Source organism: Pogoniulus pusillus, chromosome 10 (assembly GCF_015220805.1).
Source record: "Pogoniulus pusillus isolate bPogPus1 chromosome 10, bPogPus1.pri, whole genome shotgun sequence".
In the NCBI taxonomy this organism is placed as follows: domain Eukaryota; kingdom Metazoa; phylum Chordata; class Aves; order Piciformes; family Lybiidae; genus Pogoniulus; species Pogoniulus pusillus.
Window position 1 is genome coordinate 39,165,828 of NC_087273.1, and position 22,880 is coordinate 39,188,707.

The window sequence follows — 22,880 nt, forward strand, 5'->3', positions numbered from 1 at the left end:
AGGTGTCCCTGCCCAAGGCAGGGGGTTAGAACTGGATGGTCTTAAAGATCCCTTCCAATCTAAACCATTCTATGGATCTGTGAGTCTAGAGGAATATTCTCTTGGGTTTTTTCCCCCTTTCTTGGCCCAGCCGAGGGAGGAAAAGTGTTTGAAGAGGTCCTGCCATGGCATGGGCTCAGCAGGTAACTTAACAGACTCCTTCTCACCTTGTGCTGGACACATTTTGGTGTTGCCATCCCTGGAGGTGTGGAAGCCAAGCCTGGCTGGGGCACTTAGTGCCATGGTCTGGCTGATTGGCTAGGGCTGGGTGCTAGGTTGGGCTGGATGAGCCTGGAGGTCTCTGCCAAGCTTGATTCTGTGGTTGTTTACTAGAGGACAAGGCAAGCACAGCAGGAACTCAGCACTGCTGTGCTGGATGCTCCCAGAAAGAAAGGCAATGGCTCAGGCTTTAGCTTTGTGTTGCTTACCCTCAGCACAGCTCTCTTAGCTCATACTCTCTGAGCAGGGGGAGTGCTCATCCAAGAATGCTCTAAGACTGATTAGGTGATCAAATATTTGGCATCCCTTCAGCTGTGCCTTGTGTGCTGAAGAGATCCTTAAATCTCCCAGGAGAAAGGCTTGGATCTTGTGGAGACAACACTCTTCAGTGGCTCTTCTTCCCTCTGTTGGGCAAGGGCTGATGCTGCCTTTCTCCCACAATGGCTGCCTCAATGATCTGAGGGACTTCAGAAGTGGTTGCAGAACTTTTGATTGCAGCCAATGGCATCCCAAAGTAGGGCAGGATGAAAAGAGGATCTCACACTGGGTGAATAATTGAGCAGGCTTCCGTGCAACAATGAGGCGCCTCATGAAAGGCAAATGTTTGTTTGCTGTGTGCTCACATCTGCACCTATTTATTCATATTTATAGGTAAATTCATATGCTAATGCTCTTTCACAGGCTGGGACTCAAAAGGGGCTGCTGCTGCTGCTGCAAGGTAAAGGGCTGCTGAAAGGCAGCAGAGCTGTGCTGCTTGTGCCAGCTTTGGAAGTAGGTTGCAAAAGAATCGCATCTGGGTGCAAGGATGCTCCTCGGTGTGCTGGAGCAGAAGTCCCCTTTGAGCCACTGCACTCTTCAGATCTCTCCCTAAAGGTGTGAAGGAAACAGAGGGCAATCAATTGGACCTGGAACAGTCTATAAAGGGGAGCTTGAGGGCTCCCTCCTCTTAGAAGCATAGAATCATAGAACCAAGCAGCTTGGAACAGAGTTCCAAGCACATCCAGCCCAACCTAGCACCCAGCCCTGGCCAATCAGCCAGACCATGGCACTAAGTGCCCCATAGAGTCATAGACTCAAGCAGGTTGGCAGAGAGCTCCAAGCTCAGCCAGCCCAGCCTAGCACCCAGCCCTGCCCAACCAACCAGACCATGGCACTAAGTGCCCCAGCCAGACTCTGCCCTGAGCCTCCTCTGCTGCAGGCTGCACACCCCCAGCTCCCTTGGAGGTCTCTTCCCACCTGCCTGATTCCATGATTCCATGACTCTAAATGGTTAAGGGCAGATGGTGAAAATCAGGAAGTCAATAAAGATTTGAATTTAAGGCAAAGGTTTCTTTCCTTTCTAAGAGAAAGATTTTTTCCTCTGGGGAAGAGAGATGAACTGAAAATGTTTCTAGATGAAAAAAGAAAAGCCAGCAGGTCTCAGAAGAGCCAGGAGTGTTATTAAAAGCCACACTTCTGTTACCAGCTCTGGGCAGCAGCCAGCAATGGGCACTGGCTGCCCCAGAAGGCAAATGGCATCCTGGGCTGGCTCAGGAGCAGTGTGGGCAGCAGGACAAGGGAGGTTCTTGTGCCCCTGTGCTCAGCACTGTTCAGGCCACCCCTGGAGTGCTGTGTCCAGTTCTGGGCTCCTCAATTGCAGAGAGATGTTGAGGTGCTGGAAGGTGTCCAGAGAAGGGCAGCAAGGCTGGGGAGGGGCCTGGAAGACAAAGTCTATGAGCAGAGGCTGAGGGAGCTGGGGGTGTGCAGCCTGCAGCAGAGGAGGCTCAGGGCAGAGTGATTTGGGTTGGAAGGGACCACCAAAGGGCATCCAATCCAACCCCCCTGCACTCAGCAGGGACGTCCTCCACTGGAGCAGGTTGCTCACAGCCTTCTCCAGCTGCACCTTGACTATCACCAGGGATGAAGCCTCAGCCACCTCCCTGGGCAGCCTGTGGCAGTGTCCCAGCAGCCTCCTGGTGCAGAACTTGTTCCTTACATCCAATCTCAATCTGCTCTCATTTCAAACCATTGCCTCTTGTCCTGTCCTTGCAGGCCTTTGGGCACAGTCCCTCTGCAGCCTGCTTGTAGCCCCCTTCAGGTACTAGCAGGCTGCTGTTAGGTCTGCCTGGAGCCTTCTCTTCTCCAAGCTGAGCAGCTTGGGCTCAGACAGCTCAGCCTGAGCTCAGACAGCAGGACACTGAGGGGAAAGCTTACTTGAGCTCCCTCTGCTCACAAGTCTTTGGTTCTTTTTAACTCTGTCATGAGAGCTGTTTGGTGCTGTCTGTCCTGTACCTGCTGTGTTCTGTGCAGTGCCTGCAGAACCAAGGCTCTCCTCCATCTGCAGCCACTGGAACCATTCACTCCTCTTTGCTTGGTTTTCAAGGTAACCTTGCTACAAGAGCATCACATTGCACATGGCATTGTTTAGAGAGCTGTGCAAGTACCTGAGGGGACAGTGGAACAAACTATTGCCCATGGATTACAGAAGTAGATTAATGTCTAATCCCTTACTTGCACAGTGCAGTCTGCAGCCTTATCCTTCCTGTTTGATTATTCAGCTCTGACTTTAAACTCCTGGATGTGGCAAGGTCAGAATGCTTGGTGCATAGGCTCATGAGTGCCCTTCTTGCTGTGAAAGGCAGGGGAAGCAAACTCCAGGGAGTTAACTCTTAGAATCACAGAATCAGGCAGGCTGGAAGAGAGCTCCAAGCTCACTCAACCCAGCCTAGCACCCAGCCCTGCCCAACCAACCAGACCATGGCACTAAGTGCCCCAGCCAGGCTTGGCAAGAACACCTCCAGCCACAGCCACTCCACCACCTCCCTGGGCAGCCCATTCCAATGCCTATCACTCAGTGCCATGGTCTGGTTGGTTGGGCAGGGCTGGGTGCTAGGTTGGCCTGGATGAGCTTGGGTCTCTCTTCCATCCTGCTTGGTTCTATTCTGTGATAAGAAGCAACAGTTACAAGCTGGGACCCAGGACCTTCTGCCTCAACATATGAAACCTCTTTGGTGTGAGGGTGCTGGAGCCCTGGAGCAGGCTGCCCAGAGAGGTTGTGGAGTCTCCTTCAGTAGAGACTTTCAGGACCCACCTGGCTGTGTTCCTGTGTGGCCTGCCCTAGGTGCTCCTGGCCTGGCAGGGGGGTGGGTCTGGCTGATCTCTGGAGTTCCCTTCCAACCCCTCACATTCTGTGCTTCTGAAAACGATTCTGAGCTGTAGCAACTCTCTCTTAGGAGATGAGGCAGGAATGTGAGAGCCAGAAATGCCTTCAGTGACCTCTGACAGCCCATTTTCTAACCACAGCCTTCAAGTCCTTTCTCACATTCAAAGCCCATGGCTTGTGCCTGCATCTCAGGAGTTGTCCACCTTGGCATGAATGAAAGAAACCAAGAGGAGAAGAAGGCTGCGAGGCACTAAGGATGTGCATGAAGGGATGGGCTGGGATTACTTGTGTAGAGATAACTGATGTTCCCAGAATTTTCCAGCCCTTCACAGTCAAGTGCTGTCCTTCTGAAAGGCTCTTCCCAAGCCAGGGGTGCACTGGAGAGGCTCTCCCAAGGAAAGCTCATGCAATGCCTTAATTTTGGTTGCAGATATTCAGACGCTGCTGGTTGGTTTTCAAGAAGGCTTCCAGCAAGGGGCCCAGGAGGCTGGAGAAGTTCCCAGATGAAAAGGCAGCCTACTTCAGGAACTTCCACAAGGTGAGGCATGGCTTTTGTCTGGACTGAGGCACTGCCTGCTTGCCTCTCCTCACCGGGGAAGGGGAGCTGCTGGGCTGGCTGCTGTGCTGAGAGTGCGGCGAGAGCTGCGATGCAAGCCTGGGGTAGTTTGGGGGGGGTCTGGATTGCCTTAAGAAAACCAAAGAGACCAAGTTCCATCCCAGGGCATGGACCTGGGTGTCCCAGGATGGGGTAATGTTGTTATTCCAGTCTGCTTTCTGGTATCACAGCTTAGAGTCATAGAGTTATAGAGATATAGAACCAGAGACTCAGAGAGTCATAGAATGATGGAACTATAGAACCACAGAGTCATAGAACCATTGAAACACAGAACCACAGAGTCATAGAACCATTGAAACACAGAACCACAGAGTCATAGAACCATTGAAACACAGAACCACAGAGTCATAGAACCATAGAAACACAGAACCATAGAACCATAGAAACACAGAGTCATAGAACCACAGAAACATAGAACCACAAAATCACAGAACCATAGAATCACAGAACCATAGAATCAGTCAGGGTTGGAAGGGACTGCAAGGATCATCCAGTTCCAACCCCCCTGCCATGCCCAGGGACACCTCACACTAGATCAGGCTGCCCACAGCTTCAGCCAGGAGCCAGCTCCAGAGTGGTATTCCCACAGGATCACCACCTCCTATGGGCATCCACATGTTCCACTGGGGAGTTCTCCATGGGCTGCAAGTGAATATCTGCTCCACCTTGAATTCAGCTCCAAGGACTATGAGTCTGTAATGCTGTGATGATATCAGTCTGTGATTCTCTTATTTGATGCTCCTATGATGCTGTGATTCTATTTTCTGTGATCCTGTGATTCTGTGGTTCCATCTTCTGGTTTTATCATCCTGTGATTCTGATTTGTACATTCCTATGCTTCTGTGATTCCATTTTCTAGGATCCTGTGATTCTATTGTCTGTGTTTCTATGATCCTGTGATTCTATTGTCTGTGTTTCCATGATTCTGTGGTTCTATTATTCTGTTCATATGCTTCTGTGATTCCATTTTCTATGTTTCTATGCTTCTGTGATTCCATTTCTCTTCCTATGCTTCTGTGATTCCATTTTCTATGTTCCTATGCTTTTGTGATTCCATTTTCTGTTCCTATGCTTCTGTGATTCCATTTTCTATGTTCCTATGCTTCTGTGATTCCATTTCTCTTCCTATGCTTCTGTGATTACATTTTCTGTTCCTATGCTTCTGTGATTCCATTTCTGTTCCTATGCTTCTGTGATTCCATTTCTGTTCCTATGCTTCTGTAACTCCATTTCTGTTCCTATGCTTCTGAGATTCCATTTCTGTTCCTATGCTTCTGTGATTCCATTTCTCTTCCTATGCTTCTGTGATTCCATTTCTATGCTTCTGAGATTCCATTTCTGTTCCTATGCTTCTGTGATTCCATTTCTGTTCCTATGCTTCTGTGATTCCATTTCTATGCTTCTGTGATTCCATTTTCTGTTCCTATGCTTCTGTGATTCCATTTCTCTTCCTATGCTTCTGTGATTCCATTTTCTCTTCCTATGCTTCTGTGATTCCATTTCTATGCTTCTGAGATTCCATTTCTGTTCCTATGCTTCTGAGATTCCATTTCTGTTCCTATGATTCTGTGATTCCATTTTCTCTTTCTATCCTTCTGTGATTCCATTTCTGTTCCTATGCTTCTGTGATTCCATTTCTGTTCCTATCCTTCTGTGATTCCATTTCTGTTCCTATGCTTCTGTGATTCCATTTCTGTTCCTATGCTTCTGTGATTCCATTTCTCTTCCTATGCTTCTGTGATTCCATTTCTATGCTTCTGAGATTCCATTTCTGTTCCTATGCTTCTGAGATTCCATTTCTGTTCCTATGCTTCTGAGATTCCATTTCTGTTCCTATGCTTCTGTGATTCCATTTCTGTTCCTATGCTTCTGTGATTCCATTTCTGTTCCTATGCTTCTGTGATTCCATTTTCTCTTCCTATGCTTCTGTGATTCCATTTCTCTTCCTATGCTTCTGTGATTCCATTTTCTCTTCCTATGCTTCTGTGATTCCATTTCTCTTCCTATGCTTCTGTGATTCCATTTCTATGCTTCTGAGATTCCATTTCTGTTCCTATGCTTCTGAGATTCCATTTCTGTTCCTATGCTTCTGTGATTCCATTTCTGTTCCTATGCTTATGTGATTCCATTTTTTTTCCTATGCTTCTGTGATTCCATTTCTGTTCCTATGCTTCTGTTATTCCATTTCTCTTCCTATGCTTCTGAGATTCCATTTCTGTGCTTCTGAGATTCCATTTCTCTTCCTATGGTTCTGAGATTCCATTTCTGTTCCTATGCTTCTCAGATTTCATTTCTGTTCCTATGCTTCTGAGATTCCATTTCTGTTCCTATGCTTCTGAGATTCCATTTCTGTTCCAATGCTTCTGTGATTCAATTTTCTGTTCCTATGCTTCTGAGATTCCATTTCTGTTCCTATGCTTCTGTGATTCCATTTTTTTTCCTATGCTTCTGTGATTCCATTTCTGTTCCTATGCTTCTGTGATTCCATTTCTGTTCCTATGCTTCTGTGATTCCATTTCTGTTCCTATGCTTCTGTGATTCCATTTCTCTTCCTATGCTTCTGTGATTCCATTTTCTGTTCCTATGCTTCTGTGATTCCATTTCTGTTCCTATGCTTCTGTGACTCCATTTCTGTTCCTATGCTTCTGAGATTCCATTTCTGTTCCTATGCTTCTGTGATTCCATTTCCCTTCCTATGCTTCTGTGATTCCATTTCTATGCTTCTGAGATTCCATTTCTGTTCCAATGCTTCTGTGACTCCATTTCTGTTCCTATGCTTCTGTGATTCCATTTTCTCTTCCTATGCTTCTGTGATTCCATTTCTCTTCCTATGCTTCTGTGATTCCATTTCTATGCTTCTGAGATTCCATTTCCGTTCCTATGCTTCTGAGATTCCATTTCTGTTCCTATGCTTCTGAGATTCCATTTCTGTTCCTATGATTCTGTGATTCCATTTCTGTTCCAATGCTTCTGTGATTCCATTTCTATGCTTCTGTGATTCCATTTCTGTTCCTATGCTTCTGTGATTCCATTTCTGTTTCTATGCTTCTGTTATTCCATTTCTCTTCCTATGCTTCTGAGATTCCATTTCTGTGCTTCTGTGATTCCATTTCTCTTCCTATGCTTCTGAGATTCCATTTCTGTTCCTATGCTTCTGAGATTCCATTTCTGTTCCTATGCTTCTGAGATTCCATTTCTGTTCCAGTGCTTCTGTGATTCCATTTTCTGTTCCTATGCTTCTGAGATTCCATTTCTGTTCCTATGCTTCTGTGATTCCATTTCTGTTCCTATGCTTCTGTGATTCCATTTCTGTTCCTATGCTTCTGTGATTCCATTTTTTTTCCTATGCTTCTGAGATTCCATTTCTGTTCCTATGCTTCTGAGATTCCATTTCTGTTCCTATGCTTCTGAGATTCCATTTCTGTTCCAATGCTTCTGTGATTCAATTTTCTGTTCCTATGCTTCTGAGATTCCATTTCTGTTCCTATGCTTCTGTGATTCCATTTCTCTTCCTATGCTTCTGTTATTCCATTTCTCTTCCTATGCTTCTGTGCTTCCATTTTCTGTTCCTATGCTTCTGTGATTCCATTTCTGTTCCTATGCTTCTGTGATTCCATTTCTGTTCCTATGCTTCTGTGATTCCATTTCTATGCTTCTGAGATTCCATTTCTGTTCCTATGATTCTGTGATTCCATTTCTGTTCCAATGCTTCTGTGATTCCATTTCTATGCTTCTGTGATTCCATTTCTGTTCCTATGCTTCTGTGATTCCATTTCTGTTTCTATGCTTCTGTTATTCCATTTCTCTTCCTATGCTTCTGAGATTCCATTTCTGTGCTTCTGTGATTCCATTTCTCTTCCTATGCTTCTGAGATTCCATTTCTGTTCCTATGCTTCTGAGATTCCATTTCTGTTCCTATGCTTCTGAGATTCCATTTCTGTTCCAGTGCTTCTGTGATTCCATTTTCTGTTCCTATGCTTCTGAGATTCCATTTCTGTTCCTATGCTTCTGTGATTCCATTTCTGTTCCTATGCTTCTGTGATTCCATTTCTGTTCCTATGCTTCTGTGATTCCATTTTTTTTCCTATGCTTCTGAGATTCCATTTCTGTTCCTATGCTTCTGAGATTCCATTTCTGTTCCAATGCTTCTGTGATTCAATTTTCTGTTCCTATGCTTCTGAGATTCCATTTCTGTTCCTATGCTTCTGTGATTCCATTTCTCTTCCTATGCTTCTGTTATTCCATTTCTCTTCCTATGCTTCTGTGCTTCCATTTTCTGTTCCTATGCTTCTGTGATTCCATTTCTGTTCCTATGCTTCTGTGATTCCATTTCTGTTCCTATGCTTCTGTGATTCCATTTATCTTCCTATGCTTCTGTGATTCCATTTTCTCTTCCTATGCTTCTGTGATTCCATTTTCTATGCTTCTGTGATTCCATTTCTGTTCCTATGCTTCTGTGATTCCATTTCTGTTCCTATGCTTCTGTGATTCCATTTCTCTTCCTATGCTTCTGTGATTCCATTTATCTTCCTATGCTTCTGTGATTCCATTTTCTCTTCCTATGCTTCTGTGATTCCATTTCTGTTCCTATGCTTCTGTGATTCCATTTATCTTCCTATGCTTCTGTGATTCCATTTCTGTTCCTATGCTTCTGTGATTCCATTTTCTATTGTTCTGTGATTCTATTGTTCTGTTCCTGTGCTTCTGTGATCCCATTTTCTATGCTTGTGTGATTCTAGTTTCTATGCTTCTGTTTTCCATGATTTTATGATTCTCTTTTCCATGTTCCTGTGCTTCTGTGATTCTCCTCTTCTATATTTCTCTGCTTCTGTGACTCTCTGTTACTGCCTATAGCATACTTTACATGTGAAAGGGCTCAGACACTCTCTGCAAGTTGCCTGTCAGCTGTCATCTTTGTAGAAAACCCCTGTGCTAGATAAAAAGTGCTTGAGGAGCTATCAAAGTGCCACTGATACAGAGAGAGACACAGCTGCACGTTGAACAGCGGAGGGGAGCGTGGCCCTCTGTGTGGAAGGCAAACAAAGAGAAGGGAGGAGGTTTGGTTTCTTCTTCTCTCTGTTTCATAGAATCATAGAACCAAGCAGGTTGGCAGAGAGCTCCAAGCTCAGCCAGCCCAACCTAGCACCCAGCCCTGCCCAGCCAACCAGACCATGGTTGTCCCTGCCTACAGCAGGGAGTTGGAACTGAGTGAGCTTTGAGGTCCCTTCCAGCCTAAACCATTCCATTGCAAACCATTCCTGCCATTTTTGAAGCCAAGCAGCAAGTCAGGTGTTGGAGATGAGCTCATGGAGCCATTCCCTCTGTGTTTCTCCTTTGACACCTAATTAACAGGGAAAGAAAAAACTCCAAAATAAAGACTGAGAGAAGAAACAGAGCAAATGTTAGAATGTGGGAGAGAAAGAAAGGAATCAATGCTGCAGCACTTGGTGAAATGCCTGTAGTAGCTATTTGGGAGGAGCAGCAAGGGCTTGTGGCAGATGGCAAGCTGCCTGCTCCACGAGCTGACAGAAGAAGTGCTAAAGGGATGGGAAGGTGGTGAAAGAAGTGCTTATTATTAAGGGTAAACTGAAATCCATTTTAATTGACTTGGAAGGAGAGCAAAGGAGACTGGAATAGAAATAAAGATCTGGCAGTGAGGGGGAGGTGGACAAGGAAGCAGGATGTGGACAGTTTACCTCTTCCCCCCTCCAGGTTACATCTGGGGCAGAGAGAGTAGTGCAGCAGGACAGAGCCACGAAGCCCAGAGAGGCAATGGGGATGGTTCAGACCTGTGCAGCAGAGCAGCCTGCTCCCTAATCATAGAATCCAGCAGGCTGGCAGAGAGCTCCAAGCTCACCCAGCCCAGCCTAGCACCCAGCCCTGCCCAACCAACCAGACCATGGCACTAAGTGCCCCAGCCAGGCTTGGCAAGAACACCTCCAGCCACGGCCACTCCACCACCTCCCTGGGCAGCCCATTCCAGTGCCAATCACTCTCTCTGCCAGGAACTTCCTCCTCACATCCAGCCTAGACCTGCCCTGGCTGCACCCCCCCAGCTCCCTTAGCCTCTCCTCACAGGGCTCTGCTCCAGGCCCCTCCCCAGCCTTGCTGCCCTTCTCTCAACACCTTCCAGCACCTCAACCTCTCTCTGCAATTCAGGAGCCCAGAACTGGACACAGCACTCCAGAGGTGGCCTGAGCAGTGCTGAGCACAGGGGCACAAGAACCTCCCTTGTCCTGCTGCCCACACTTCTCCTAAGCCAGCCCAGGATGCCATTGGCTCTGCTGCCCACCTGGGCACTGCTGCCTCCTCTGCAGCTCCTCTCTGCCAGCACCCCCAGGGCCCTCTCTGCCTGCCTGCTCTCAGCCCCTCTGGCCCCAGCCTGCAGTGCTGCTTGGGGTTGTTGTGGCCAAAGTGCAGAACCTGCCCTTGGCCTTGTTCAGTCTCATCCCCTTGGCCTCTGCCCACCCATGCAGCCTGGCCAGGTCCCTCTGCAGGGCTCTGCTCCCCTCCAACAGCTCCACAGCTGCTCCTAGCTTGGTGTCACCTGCAGAGCTGAAGCTGCTTTGACTTGCTGGAGGAGCAGTTCCTACTTTGACGTGGCAGTGGGAGGGGATGTGGGTCCCTCCTGCAGGAGCTCCCAAGGGAAGCAGACAGCTCCAAACCTCCTGTTGTGGCGTGGCAGGGAGGGGAGGCAGAATTGTCACCCTCCTTTATTGTCTCTCAATCAAGGGAGATGAAACAAAGTCTGCCTGATGAGCACTGTTTCACTTAAGGCTTTGATTTGCTTATAGTGAGGGAGGCTTCTGCCAGGTAAACAGAGAGCAATTTATTCTGAGAACTGCCACAAAGCTGCTCCAATTTATTACTTCTTCACGGGAGCAGATCTGAAATGCAAATCTCTGCCTGATGAAGGTTATTAAAAAGGCATTAGAGTTGAAAATGGAGCAGTGTGTAATTGTCAGAATACACAGTCAACATTAATTTATCCCCAACGACAATTCAGCTCCAACAGGAATGTTCAGATGATCAGCTGAACAGGTGGCAGTGAATTTGGGGGAGTAAATAAAGGGAAAGCAGTCTGAATGTGGAGGGGGAGAGCCTACCCCAAGGCAAGGGAGGCCTGCAGGACAAGGGAGGTTCTTCTGCTCCTGTGCTCAGCACTGCTCAGGCCACCCCTGGAGTGCTGTATCCAGTTCTGGGCTCCTGAATTGCAGAGAGATGCTGAGGTGCTGGAAGGTGTTGAGAGAAGGGCAGCAAGGCTGGGGAGGGACCTGGAGCAGAGCCCTGTGAGGAGAGGCTGAGGGAGCTGGGGATGTGCAGCCAGGGCAGGTCTAGGCTGGATGTGAGGAGGAAGTTGTTGGCAGAGAGAGTGATTGGCACTGGAATGGGCTGCCCAGGGAGGTGGTGGAGTGGCTGTGGCTGGAGGTGTTGCAGCCAAGCCTGGCTGGGGCACTTAGTGCCATGGTCTGGTTGTTTGGGCAGGGCTGGGTGCTAGGTTGGGCTGGCTGAGCTTGGAGCTCTCTGCCAACCTGGTTAATTCCATGCTCATGTCCTTTCTCCTTTCTCTTTTCCCAACCTCATGTAATCACAGCCTCACAGGATGTCAGGGGTTGGAAGGGACCCAAGGAGATGATCGAGTCCAATCCCCCTGCCAGAGCAGGACAATCCTAACACAGATCACATCCACACAGGCCTTTAAAGTCTCCATAGGAGATGACCTCACAACCTCTCTGGGGAGCCTATTCCAGGGCTCTGTGACCCTCACAGTAAAGAAGTTCCATAGCTCCTGATTGTTCTGTGGCTCTCTAGCATCTGAGAGGTGCTTTAAAGCTGCACCAGGAGATGCCTCTCACTCAGGTTGCTTTCTGCCCGAGTGCTGCCAGCATTTCTTAACCTGAGGCTTCCCTCTGCTTTGGAGATGTGACCAGAAGGAGCTGCAGGCTAAGCTGAAGGCTTTCACAGGCAGAACAGGCTAGGAAGGGAGGATTGAACCCAGGGCTCAACAGAGCTGCAGCCCAAGCCATTGGTGTGCATTGAGAGCCTGTGGCTGCCTCTCTGCTCTGACACTGCTGAGCCTGTTAGGCAGTGCAGGCAGAGGGTTTGTAGTTAGGGTCATGGCCAGCAGGTAAGGAGGGAACAAACAGATGTAGGCATCACTTTGTGCTTTCAGCTGAGGCACATTGTGTGAGCAGGCTTTGTCCTTCGTCTGTGTTCATCAACACTTGCCTTGAACTCAGCTCACCTGGCCAGAAACTTGGCACTCATTACAGCTCATTTCAACAAACCAAGAGGAAAGCTTCAAGGATTTTTTAGACCAAAGCATTTCTCTTATTGTTCTTACTGGAAAGCAAAGAAAATCTTCCTTTAACTAATGAAGACCTTTGGGGCCACAGAGGAAAGGGTCTGTGTGAAAAATCAGGTGCTTGGAGAACACTGGAAGTGAAAATGCTTCCACAGGGAAGCAGTTTGTAACTGGGCACTGTGTTGGAGAAGCCTCATAAAGCTGTTTAGGCTCTGCAAGTCACCCAATTCATCTGCATGTTCCTTGTCTTAGTGCTTGGCTTGGGCAATTAAACTGCAATTAAGAGAGGTCTCCTTTTATTTGGTGTTTCTCTGGCTTGAAGCACAGTGCTGCTGGTGCCTTAGCCCTCAAGTCTCTCAGCTTTGACACTAAAAGGATGTGACTGAAACCTGGAGCTGCAGTGTGGGAAGGTCGTTGGGCAGCCTGTGGGGTCTGTGCTTGTGAACCATCTGCCCCTCTGCTTTGGGGAGAGCTCAGCCTGGACTGCTGTGGCCAGCTCTGGGGCACCCCCAACACAAGGGAGCCAGGGAGCTGCTGGAGGGCTTCCAGAGCAGGCCACAAACATGAGCAGAGGGTGGGAGAAGCTCTGCTGTGAAGGCAGCCTGAGAGAGCTGTGGCTGCTCAGCCTGGAGAGGAGAAGGCTCCAGGGAGACCTTCGAGCTACGTTTCAGCAGCTGAAGGAGAGCTGAGAGCAGGCTGAGGGACTCCTTCCTGGAGAGCCCCTTGAGACGGTGCAAGGCAGCTCTGAGCTGCAGGCAGAGCCTCCTTGCAGCAGGACACTGAACCCGCAGCGGAGAGCAGCTGCTGCAAAAGCTCCTGCCGGGGCACGGCACAGCCTGTGCGGGTGTGCGCCAGGGTCCTGGCAGCGCTGCCTGCCCCCGGGCAGCTGAATGCAGCTCCGGCCCCTGTGCTCCTCCAGCCAGCCCTGCAAAACACAAACCTCCTGTTAGAGCGAGCAGACAAACCCCTGCTGCCTGCCCCGGGCAGCCTCTGCCGTCCTGCCCCTGCCCCCGGGCAGCCTCTGCCGTCCTGCCGCCGCTCTGCCCCTGCCCCCGGGCAGCCTCTGCCCTCCTGCCGCCGCTCTGCCCCTGCCCCCGGGCAGCCTCTGCCCTCCTGCCGCCGCTCTGCCCCTGCCCCCGGGCAGCCTCTGCCCTCCTGCCGCCGCTCTGCCCCTGCCCCCGGGCAGCCTCTGCTGCTTTCCTCCTCCTCCCCACTCTACCTTACCGCTTCTGCTCCGTTACCAGTTCCATTCCCAGCTGCTGCTCCTGGTCGGTTCCCAGCTCCAGCTCTGCTCCTGCTCCATGTCTGCATCCACCGCAGAACCTAGAACAAAACTTTCGAGGCTCCTGCTCCGTTCCCAGCTCCAGTTCTGCTCCTGCTCCATGTCTGCATCTACCGCAGAACCTAGAACAAAACTTTCGAGGCTCCTGCTCCGTTCCCAGCTCCAGTTCTGCTCCTGCTCCATGTCTGCATCCACCGCAGAACCTAAAGCAAACCCTTCGAGGCTGCAAACTCCCAGACAAAGCTCAGCCTCAGTCACAACAAGCAGAAACTTCTCACCCGTGAGCTAAAGGTGGATGTCAGCAGCCTAGCCCTAAGGTGGCCCTAGCTAGCCGGGGGGCCAGCGAGGCCCCCCGGCCTTTGAAACCCTCCACCACACCCCGGTGCTCGCCCGTGCGCACTCACCTGGGATGCCGGCGGAGGATCCCTTGGCCCGCAATGGGCCCAGCTTGGGGCTGGGCTCCTCCTGCTCTGCTTATATGGGGCAGGGAGCAGGGAGGGCAAAGTGGCCACACCCGGGGGGGGAGGAGACTGCAATTGGCCTCAGGTGCTGCGGGGGTGGGGGCAGGAGGAGGGAAAGGCAAACAAACGCCACCAGGTCTGGGCAGGGAGAGCTTTGGCTAACAGCCAGGTGGGAAACAAAACCAATCGAACCCCAAAACCTCATGGAGAGAGCATCCAACCAGCCTGGCACATGGGAGAAGCTTTCCAGCTAGGGTGGGACATGGGAGATCTCCTTAGAATCATGGAATCAGGCAGGTTAGAGGAGATCTCCAAGCTCAGCCAGCCCAACCTAGCACCCAGCCCTGCCCAACCAACCAGACCATGGCACTCAGTGCCCCAGCCAGGCTTGGCAAGAACACCTCCAGCCACAGCCACTCCACCACCTCCCTGGGCAGCCCATTCCAGTGCCAATCACTCTCTCTGCCAACAGCTTCCCCATCACATCCAGCCTAGACCTGCCCTGGCACAGCTCGGGGCTGTGTCCCCTTGTTCCAGTCCTTCACTCTTCAGAGGATGTTTTCCAGGCAGGCAGCTGTAAAATCAGTCCCAGCTCTCCCCAGTGCCCTCTCCTCAGTGTCCCACTGAACCTCTGGAATAGCTTCTCCAGCCTGATCTTCCCTTGGGATCTGCAGACTGAGTGCCTGAGTGCTGTGTGGGCATAGGTTAGGGCAAGGCAAAGAGGGGGGGAGGGGAAAGCAGCCCCCGTGTGAGTGCTTGCACAGTGGGCACTGCCCATGGGCACTGGTGTGAAATGCAGCTCCACATCTGGCAGATGTCACCGTGCCAGACACACCCCCGGCATTGTCCTCTGCACATCCCTGCTGTCACCATCACCTCTCCTTCTCCAGCCCACGTGCACCATGTTCCCCCTCTCCCCCCTAACCCCACAGCACCTGGGCTCTGTTGGAGTCTCCTCCCAGCCCAGCTGGGGCCACTTTGCCAGCCCTGCCCACTCCCCTTTTTAAGCTGCCCCAGGATGGGCAGAAGCCTTTGGCTGATCCCCTTGGGGTGGTGTTTTGCTGTCCCCTCTGTGGGGTGGTGTTTTTGGCTGTCTCCTCTGTGGAGTGGTGTTTTGGGTGTCCCCTCTGTGGGGTGGTGTTTTTGGCTGTCCCCTCTGTGGGGTGGTGGTTTTGGCTGTCCCCTCTGTGGGGTGGTGGTTTTGGCTGTCCCCTCTGTGGGGTGGTGTTTTGGCTGTCCCCTCTGTGGAGTGGTGTTTTGGGTGTCCCCTCTGTGGGGTGGTGTTTTTGGCTGTCCCCTCTGTGGGGTGGTGGTTTTGGCTGTCCCCTCTGTGGGGTGGTGTTTTGGGTGTCCTCTCTGTGGGGTGGTGTTTTTGGCTGTTCCCTCTGTGGGGTGGTGGTTTTGGGTGTCCCCTCTGTGGGGTGGTGGTTTTGGGTGTCCCCTCTGTGGGGTGGTGGTTTTGGGTGTCCCCTCTGTGGGGTGGTGTTTTTGGCTGTCCCCTCTGTGGGGTGGTGGTTTTGGCTGTCCCCTCTGTGGGGTGGTGTTTTGGCTGTCCCCTCTGTGGAGTGGTGTTTTGGGTGTCCCCTCTGTGGGGTGGTGTTTTTGGCTGTCCCCTCTGTGGGGTGGTGGTTTTGGCTGTCCCCTCTGTGGGGTGGTGTTTTGGGTGTCCTCTCTGTGGGGTGGTGTTTTTGGCTGTTCCCTCTGTGGGGTGGTGGTTTTGGGTGTCCCCTCTGTGGGGTGGTGGTTTTGGGTGTCCCCTCTGTGGGGTGGTGTTTTGGGTGTCCCCTCTGTGGGGTGGTGTTTTGGCTGTCTCCTCTGTGGGGTGGTGTTTTGGCTGTCTCCTCTGTGGGGTGGTGTTTTGGCTGTCCCCTCTGTGGGGTGGTGTTTTGGGTGTCCCCTCTGTGGGGTGGTGTTTTGGCTGTCCCCTCTGTGGGGGAGTGTTTTGGGTGTCCCCTCTGTGGGGTGGTGTTTTGGGTGTTCCCTCTGTGGGGTGGTGTTTTGGCTGTCCCCTCTGTGGGGTGGTTTTGCCTTTCTCTAAGCCACTCTTGCCCTTTCCTCTGCTTGGGATTTCTCTCCCTCCTCCCCAGGCTGTGCTGAACCTGTGCCTGCAGCTCTGCTGCTCCCCCATGACCCAGGTTTGCTTTTCTGCCTCCTGCCCTGCTCCTCTCCTGTTTTTCAGGCTCTTGCACCCCTGTGGCCTGGTGCTGGCTGTAACCTCCTGCTCTGGTGCAGAAGGTGCTGAAGCCACTGAGTTATCTTCTGTCTGAGCACTTGAACTGTCCAGCAGGACAAGGGAGGGTCCTGGAGCAGAGCCCTGCGAGGAGAGGCTGAGGGAGCTGGGGGGGTGCAGCCTGCAGCAGAGGAGGCTCAGGGCAGAGCTGATTGCTGCCTGCAGGGAGGTCCTGGAGCTGGGCACAGTGTCTCAGAGGCCTGTGTGTGCAGCAGAGAAGCTCTCCTGGCTGTGCTGCTGGCAGTGCAGCCATTTCCCCAGGCCCCCAGAGGCTTTCTTTGCTTTTCAGGCTCCTTTTGTCAGAGCCAAAATGATTTGCAGCTCTGCTTGGAGCTGCAGCAGCTGCTCTGTGGTGATTGGGTTTGGCCACCTAAGAGCAGGCTGCAGTGAGTGCAGGAGCTGAGGAGATGCTCCCTGGCTTGGAGCTGCTCCTCTCTGGAGTCCTGGCAGCTGCTCGGGGCCAGCATCTCCCTTCCTCCTGGTGCAGCCTGGCAGCAGCGCTGAGAGTGACTGCGGCGTCGCTGTGGCTGCTGTGCCCTTTGCTCTCTGGCTCCTGGTGTGGACCTCGTTATTGGGGGGGGGGAGAGAGGAGGGGGTGGGACTTGGGGGGGGGGGAGAGAGGAGGGGGTGGGACATGGGGGGGGGGGAGAGAGGAGGGGGTGGGACATGGGGGGGGGGAAAGAGAGGAGGGGGTGGGACATGGGGGGGGGGAAAGAGAGGAGGGGGTGGGACATGGGGGGGGGGAAAAGAGAGGAGGGGGTGGGACATGGGGGGGGGGAAAGAGAGGAGGGGGTGGGACATGGGGGGGGGAAAGAGAGGAGGGGGTGGGACATGGGGGGGGGAAAGAGAGGAGGGGGTGGGACATGGGGGGGGGAAAGAGAGGAGGGGGTGGGACATGGGGGGGGGAAAGAGAGGAGGGGGTGGGACATGGGGGGGGGAAAGAGAGGAGGGGGTGGGACATGGGGGGGGAAAGAGAGGAGGGGGTGGGACATGGGGGGGGAAAGAGAGGAGGGGGTGGGACATGGGGGGGGAAAGAGAGGAGGGGGTGGGACATGGGGGGGGAAAGAGAGGAGGGGGTGGGACATGGGGGGGGAAAGAGAGGAGGGGGTGGGACATGGGGGGGGAAAGAGAGAGAGGAGGGCGTGGGACATACGGGGGGGTGGGACATATGGGGGCGTGGAGAGAGAGGAGGGGGTGGGACATACGGGGGGGTGTGGAGAGAGAGGAGGGGGTGGGACATACGGGGGGGTGTGGAGAGAGAGGAGGGGGTGGGACATAGGGGGGGGTGGGACATATGGGGGGGTATGGAGAGAGAGGGGGGGTGGGACATATGGGGGCGTGTGGAGAGAGAGGAGGGTGTGGGACATATGGGGGGGTGTGGAGAGAGAGAGGAGGGGGTGGGACATATGGGGGGGTGGGGAAAGAGAGAGGAGGGGGTGGGACATATGGGGGGGTGGGGAAAGAGAGAGGAGGGGGTGGGACATATGGGGGGGTGTGGAGAGAGAGGAGGGGGTGGGACATATGGGGGGGTGTGGAGAGAGAGGAGGGGGTGGGACATATGAGGGGGTGTGGAGAGAGAGGAGGGGGTGGGACATGTGGGGGTGTGGAGTGAGAGGAGGGGGTGGGACATGTGGGGGTGTGGAGTGAGAGAAGGGGGTGGGACATGTGGGGGTGTGGAGTGAGAGAAGGGGGTGGGACATATGGGGGGGTGGAGAGAGAGGAGGAGGTGGGACATATGGGGGGTGTGGAGGGGGGGGAGGGGAGAGAGGAGGGGGTGGGACATAGGGGGGGTGTGGGGAGAGAGGAGGGGGTGGGACATATGGGGGGGGGTGTGTAGAGAGAGGAGGGGGTGGTGAGGTGTGGGGCAGGGGATGAGTACCTGTAGCCTGTTGCTGCAGGGCGCTGTGGCAGACCCAGCTGGGAGGGGAGCGGTGTGCAGTGCCCGGGCAGGGCTAAAGCGTGTTCAGAGGGCACAGACGCTGGTCCCAGCCCTCTATGAACTGCCCTGCTGCCCAGCAGTGCCTGCAACCCCTGGCTACGTCCCCTGCTGCTCCCCACTGCAGCTCAGTCATTCCCCCGTGCTTGAATTGCTTACGAGGCACCTGCAGCATGACACCACTGAAGTGAGGTGTGCTTGAGCTGAGGAGGAGTGGAGCTGGACGTGGGTCACCCAGCAGCATGCTTTCTCCAAGGCTTTTTGCCACAGCAGTGCCCTGAGACCAAGCCTTGAGTGTTCCTTGTACCACAGTTCCCTGGTGCCAGGCAATAGCTGGGCACTCTGACAGGCAGGAGGCAACTGCAGTGATTTGCTGTTAACACCAGACTTAGGTTCCCCATGCAGAAAGGTGACCTCAAGTTGGCGTGAGCCCTGCAGAGTGCAAATGGTTGTCAGAAGGCACAGGAGGGGGAAAGTCTTCAAGGAAATGAAGAGTCTCCTCTTCCCCTTACTCCTTGGCCCTGCCTCTCCCTCTGCCCCTTTGCTCTTGGCCCTGCCTCTCCCTCTGCCCCTTTTCCCTTTGCCTTGCCTCTCCCTCTGCCCCTTTCCCCTTTGCCTTGCCTCTCCATCTGCCCCTTTGCCCTTGGCCCTGCCTCTCCCTCTGCCCCTTTTCCCTTTGCCTTGCCTCTCCATCTGCCCCTTTGCCTTGTCTCTCCCTCTGCCCCTTTCCCCTTTGCCTTGCCTCTCCATCTGCCCCTTTGCCCTTGATCTTGCCTCTCCCTCTGCCCCTTTCCCCTTGGCCCTCCTTTGCCCTTGGCCCCCTTCTGCCCCTTTGCTCTGCCTCTCCCTCTGCCCCTTTGCCTTTGGCCCTGCCCTGCCCTCTGCCCCTTTCCCCTTGGCCCCCCTTTGCCCTTGTCCCCCCCCCGCCCCTTTTCCCTTGGCCTTCTCCCCTTCTGCTTCACCTCTCTCCATTTGCCCTGCCCCAGCAGATGTGGGCAGACAGCATTTAAAGCTGTTGGTGCTTACTGTTTCTGTCCTTGCTCTGTGGCACTTAGCTAAGGAAGCAGGCAGCAGCTCTGGGAGCAGAGAGCTTTTTAGGTGAGATGTTACAGCACACAGCTTAGTTTGGGGTGCCTCTGCAGGCCAAGAAGCAAGAAAACCACAAGGAGGTGGATTTCATTCCTGGAAGCAGTGTTTGGTCCTTAGGTACCCTAAGCAAGCAGAAAACTGCCTGGAGAGGATTTGGCTTTCTTGCTCAGTGCTTGATGCTGCTCTGTAAGGCACTTCCACACTGGGGTGAGCAGTCTGAGGCTCACCTCCAGAGGCTGTGTGCAGATCAGCTGTGCTGAGCTGGAATCTTGGAGGAAGAAAATTCATCTTTAAGCATGAAAAAAAAAAAAAAGTGGAATGAAATAAGCTTGGCAAAGAGAAGTTTGTTACATAGAAGTTAATTAACCATTCCCATCACAGCTCACAGGATGTCAGGGGTTGGAGGGGACCCAGGGAGATCATCCAGTCCAAGCCCCTGCCAGAGCAGGACAATCCTATCTGACACAGAGCACACAGGAACACATCCAGACAGGCCTGGAAAGGCTCCACAGAAGGAGACTCCACAACCTCTCTTGGGCAGCCTGTGCCAGGCTCTGGGACCCTTCCAGGCAAGAAGTTCCCCCTCGTGTTGAGGCAGAACCTCTTTTGCTGCAGCTTACACCCATTGCTCCCTGTCCTGTCCCAGGGGGCAGTGAGCAGAGCCTGTCCCCCCCTCCTGGCAGCCCTCAGAGAGTTATAAACATTGATTGAATCCCCTCTCAGTCTTCTCTTCTGCAGACTGAGCAGCCCCAGGTGCCTCAGCCTCTCCCCATCAGCCATGCCCTCCTGTCCCCTCATCATCCTCACAGCCCTCCACTGGACCCTCTCCAGCAGTTCCTGTCCCTCTGCAACTGGGGAGCCCCAAGCTGAACACAGCACTCAAGATGAGGTCTCAGCAGGGCAGAGCAGAGGGGCAGGAGAACCTCCCTGGCTCTGCTGGACACACTCCTCCTCATACACCCCAGGACCCCATTGGCCTTCCTGGCCAGCAGGGCACATTGCTGTGCCATGGGGAACTTGTTAGCCACCAGCACCCCCAGCTCCCTCTCCTTGGGGCTGCTCTCCAGCAGTCACCTGCCAGCTTGGACTGGTGCAGTTTATTATCCCTCCCCAGGTGCAGGACTCTGCACTTGGCCTTGTTGAACTTCATCTGGTTCCTCTGTGCCCAGCTCTGTGCCCAGGGCTCTCTGGATGGCCACACAGCCTTCAGCTCTATCAGCCAAGCCTCCCAGCTTGGTGTCATCAGCAACCTCGCTGAGCAGACACTCTGTGCCCTTATCAATGTCATCATTGCCCCCCCCCTCAATGTTGAGTTGTCATTCTGGAAGCAAGTAAAATGGTTTTAGAGCTGGATAGAGGGAAATGTCTGTGTGGGCTGCTGAGTGATGGACAGAACAGGCAGGAATTATTGATGAGGAGTAGGAGGACTGAGAAATGGGCCAGGTGCTAGGAGTGGCTAACACTGTGCCCTGCTGAGCACCATATGGTGGAGGGAAGCACTAAATGATGGCACCAATGGCTGGGACAGGAAAGGAAGTCTAAGTTGAGATGCTAACTTGAGTGGGAACAGAGAGAACTGCAGCCTCAGGGCTTACTGTAAGAGGATCTGTTCAACCAGGGGGGTGGTGGAGTCCCTGTCCTGCAGGTGTTGAAGCTAAGTCTGGATGGGGCACTTAGTGCCATGGGCTGGGTGCTAGGTTGGGCTGGCTGAGCTTGGAGGTCACTTCCAACCTGTTTGATTCTGTTTTATGCTATGCTATTCTATTCTATGCTATTCTATTCTATCCAGTTCCAACCCTCTGCCACAGTCAGGGACACCTTCCACTAGAACAGGTTGCTCAAGGACTCATCCAGCCTGGCCTTGAACACCTTCAGGGAGGTTGTGGAGGACAGAAGCACAGAATGGGATCAAAGATCCCATTCTGTGCTTCTGTCCTCCACAACCACCCTGGAAAATCTGTGCCAGTGTCTCACCACCCTCAACCTGTGCCAATGTCTCACCACCCTCAACCTGTGCCAATGTCTCACCTCCCTCACTGCAAACAACTTCTTCCTAACATCCACTTTCAATCTCTCCCCTGACACTTTTAAGCCCATTCCTTCTCTTCCTCTTGTCATCACCAGACCTTGTCAATAGTCCCTTCCCAGCCCTCCTGTAGGTCCTCTTCAGATCCTGCAAGGCCACTCCAAGCTCTCCTCCAAGCCTTCTCCTCTCCAGGCTGCACAGCCCCAACTCTCTCAGCCTGTGCTCACAGCAGAGCTGCTGCAGCCCTCTCAGCATCTTGGTGGCCTCTTCTGCACTGGCTCCAACACTTCCATGTCCTTCTTGTGCTGGGGGCTCCAGAACTGTCCCCAGGACTGCAGGTGGGGTGTGAGGAGAGCAGAGCCAAGGGGCAGAATCCCCTCCCTTGCCCTGTGCCCACACTGCTCTTGCTGCAGCCCAGCACAGGGCTGTGTCTGGGCTGCACTCACCCTGCAGGCTCCTGTGGAGCTTTGCATCAGCCCAGACCCCCAGGGCCTGTTCCTCAGGGCTGCTCTCAGCCTTGGCTCAGTGATGTGGGGCTTGCCTCTGTCTTTCTGCTCTGGCTGTGGAGGGAAGCATGCAGTAGCACTTCAAGAGGGCACAGAATTAGGTTGGAAGGCACCTCCAGAGGGTCCAATGTCACTACAGTCAGCAGGGACAACCTCCACTGTGGGGTGAGGCCATAGGTTGAGTGCTGGATTTAGTTCTGGGTGCCACAGAGCAGGAAAGACATTGAGGGGCTGGAGGGTGTGCAGAGAAGAGGAATGAGGCTGATGAGGGGTTGGGAGTCTTCATCCAAGGAGTGGCTGAGAGAGCTGGGAGTGATCAAAGGCTGAGGGGAGTGTTTAAAGGCTCACTGCTCTCTGCAGCTCCCCGAAAGGAGGTTGGAGTGAGGCTGGGGTTGGTCTCTTCTCCCAGATTGCCAGGGTGAGAGGCAGTGTGCTGGAGCTGTGCCAGGGGAGGGTTGTGTTGGAGATGAGTAAAACTTCCTTTGCTGCTGAGTGGTGAGGGGATGGAACCACCCAGGGAGGTGGTGGAGTCTCCATCCCTGCAAGTGGCTCAAGCAGCTGTAGCTGTGGTGCTTCAGGATCTGGTTTAACAGTCGTGGTAGCTGGGTTAGGGTTGGACTCACTGATCTTAAAGGTCTTTCCCAAGCTTTACTGATTGTCTCATTCCATCACTTGAAGTGTTAGGCACTTTCCTATAAGCTCTGCTGCCAGCTCTGGTGGTATGAGATCTTTTCCTTCCATCTGTTTGAACTGGAGCTCTCTCCTTGCATCAGAGGGGAATGGAACTAGATAGAGTTGCCTGTGCCCTGCGTGTGGCCACCAGGGTGCTGTTGTGCTGCTAAGCTTTCCTAATATTTGGAGGACAAAGCAAAGCTGTGAGCTCCTCTGAGCTGCACTTCAGAGGGAGTCGAGCATCTCCCCCTGCAAGTGTGGCTGCACTCATTGGCATGAGAACTGAATTGCTTCCTTGCACTGATCCAAGCCTGCTGAGTCTCCTTCAGGTTTGTGGGGCTGAGGCAGAGTCTGAAA

General features: G+C 52.9%; 1 protein-coding gene and 1 long non-coding RNA gene across 6 annotated transcripts in view; one reads left to right on the forward strand and one right to left on the reverse strand.

Moving 5' to 3' along the window:
- DOK6 (docking protein 6) overlaps positions 1-22,880 on the forward strand; it is a 117,830-nt gene that overhangs the window by 56,091 nt on the left and 38,859 nt on the right. For all 4 annotated transcript variants that reach the window (XM_064150303.1, XM_064150302.1, XM_064150304.1 and 1 more), the window contains exon 2: positions 3,831-3,938. In XM_064150303.1, coding sequence (XP_064006373.1) covers positions 3,831-3,938 — 108 coding nt within the window. The remainder of the gene's footprint in view (positions 1-3,830; positions 3,939-22,880) is intronic.
- LOC135178910 (uncharacterized) lies at positions 12,023-14,320 on the reverse strand. Of its 2 annotated transcripts, none has more exons than XR_010303789.1 (3): positions 14,008-14,320; positions 13,546-13,806; positions 12,023-13,246 (listed from the first exon to the last, which is right to left on the reverse strand). It is a non-coding gene; the product is annotated as an uncharacterized LOC135178910 (long non-coding RNA). The 2 variants fall into 2 exon arrangements; XR_010303790.1 differs by having other exon boundaries at positions 13,546-13,644; positions 14,008-14,283.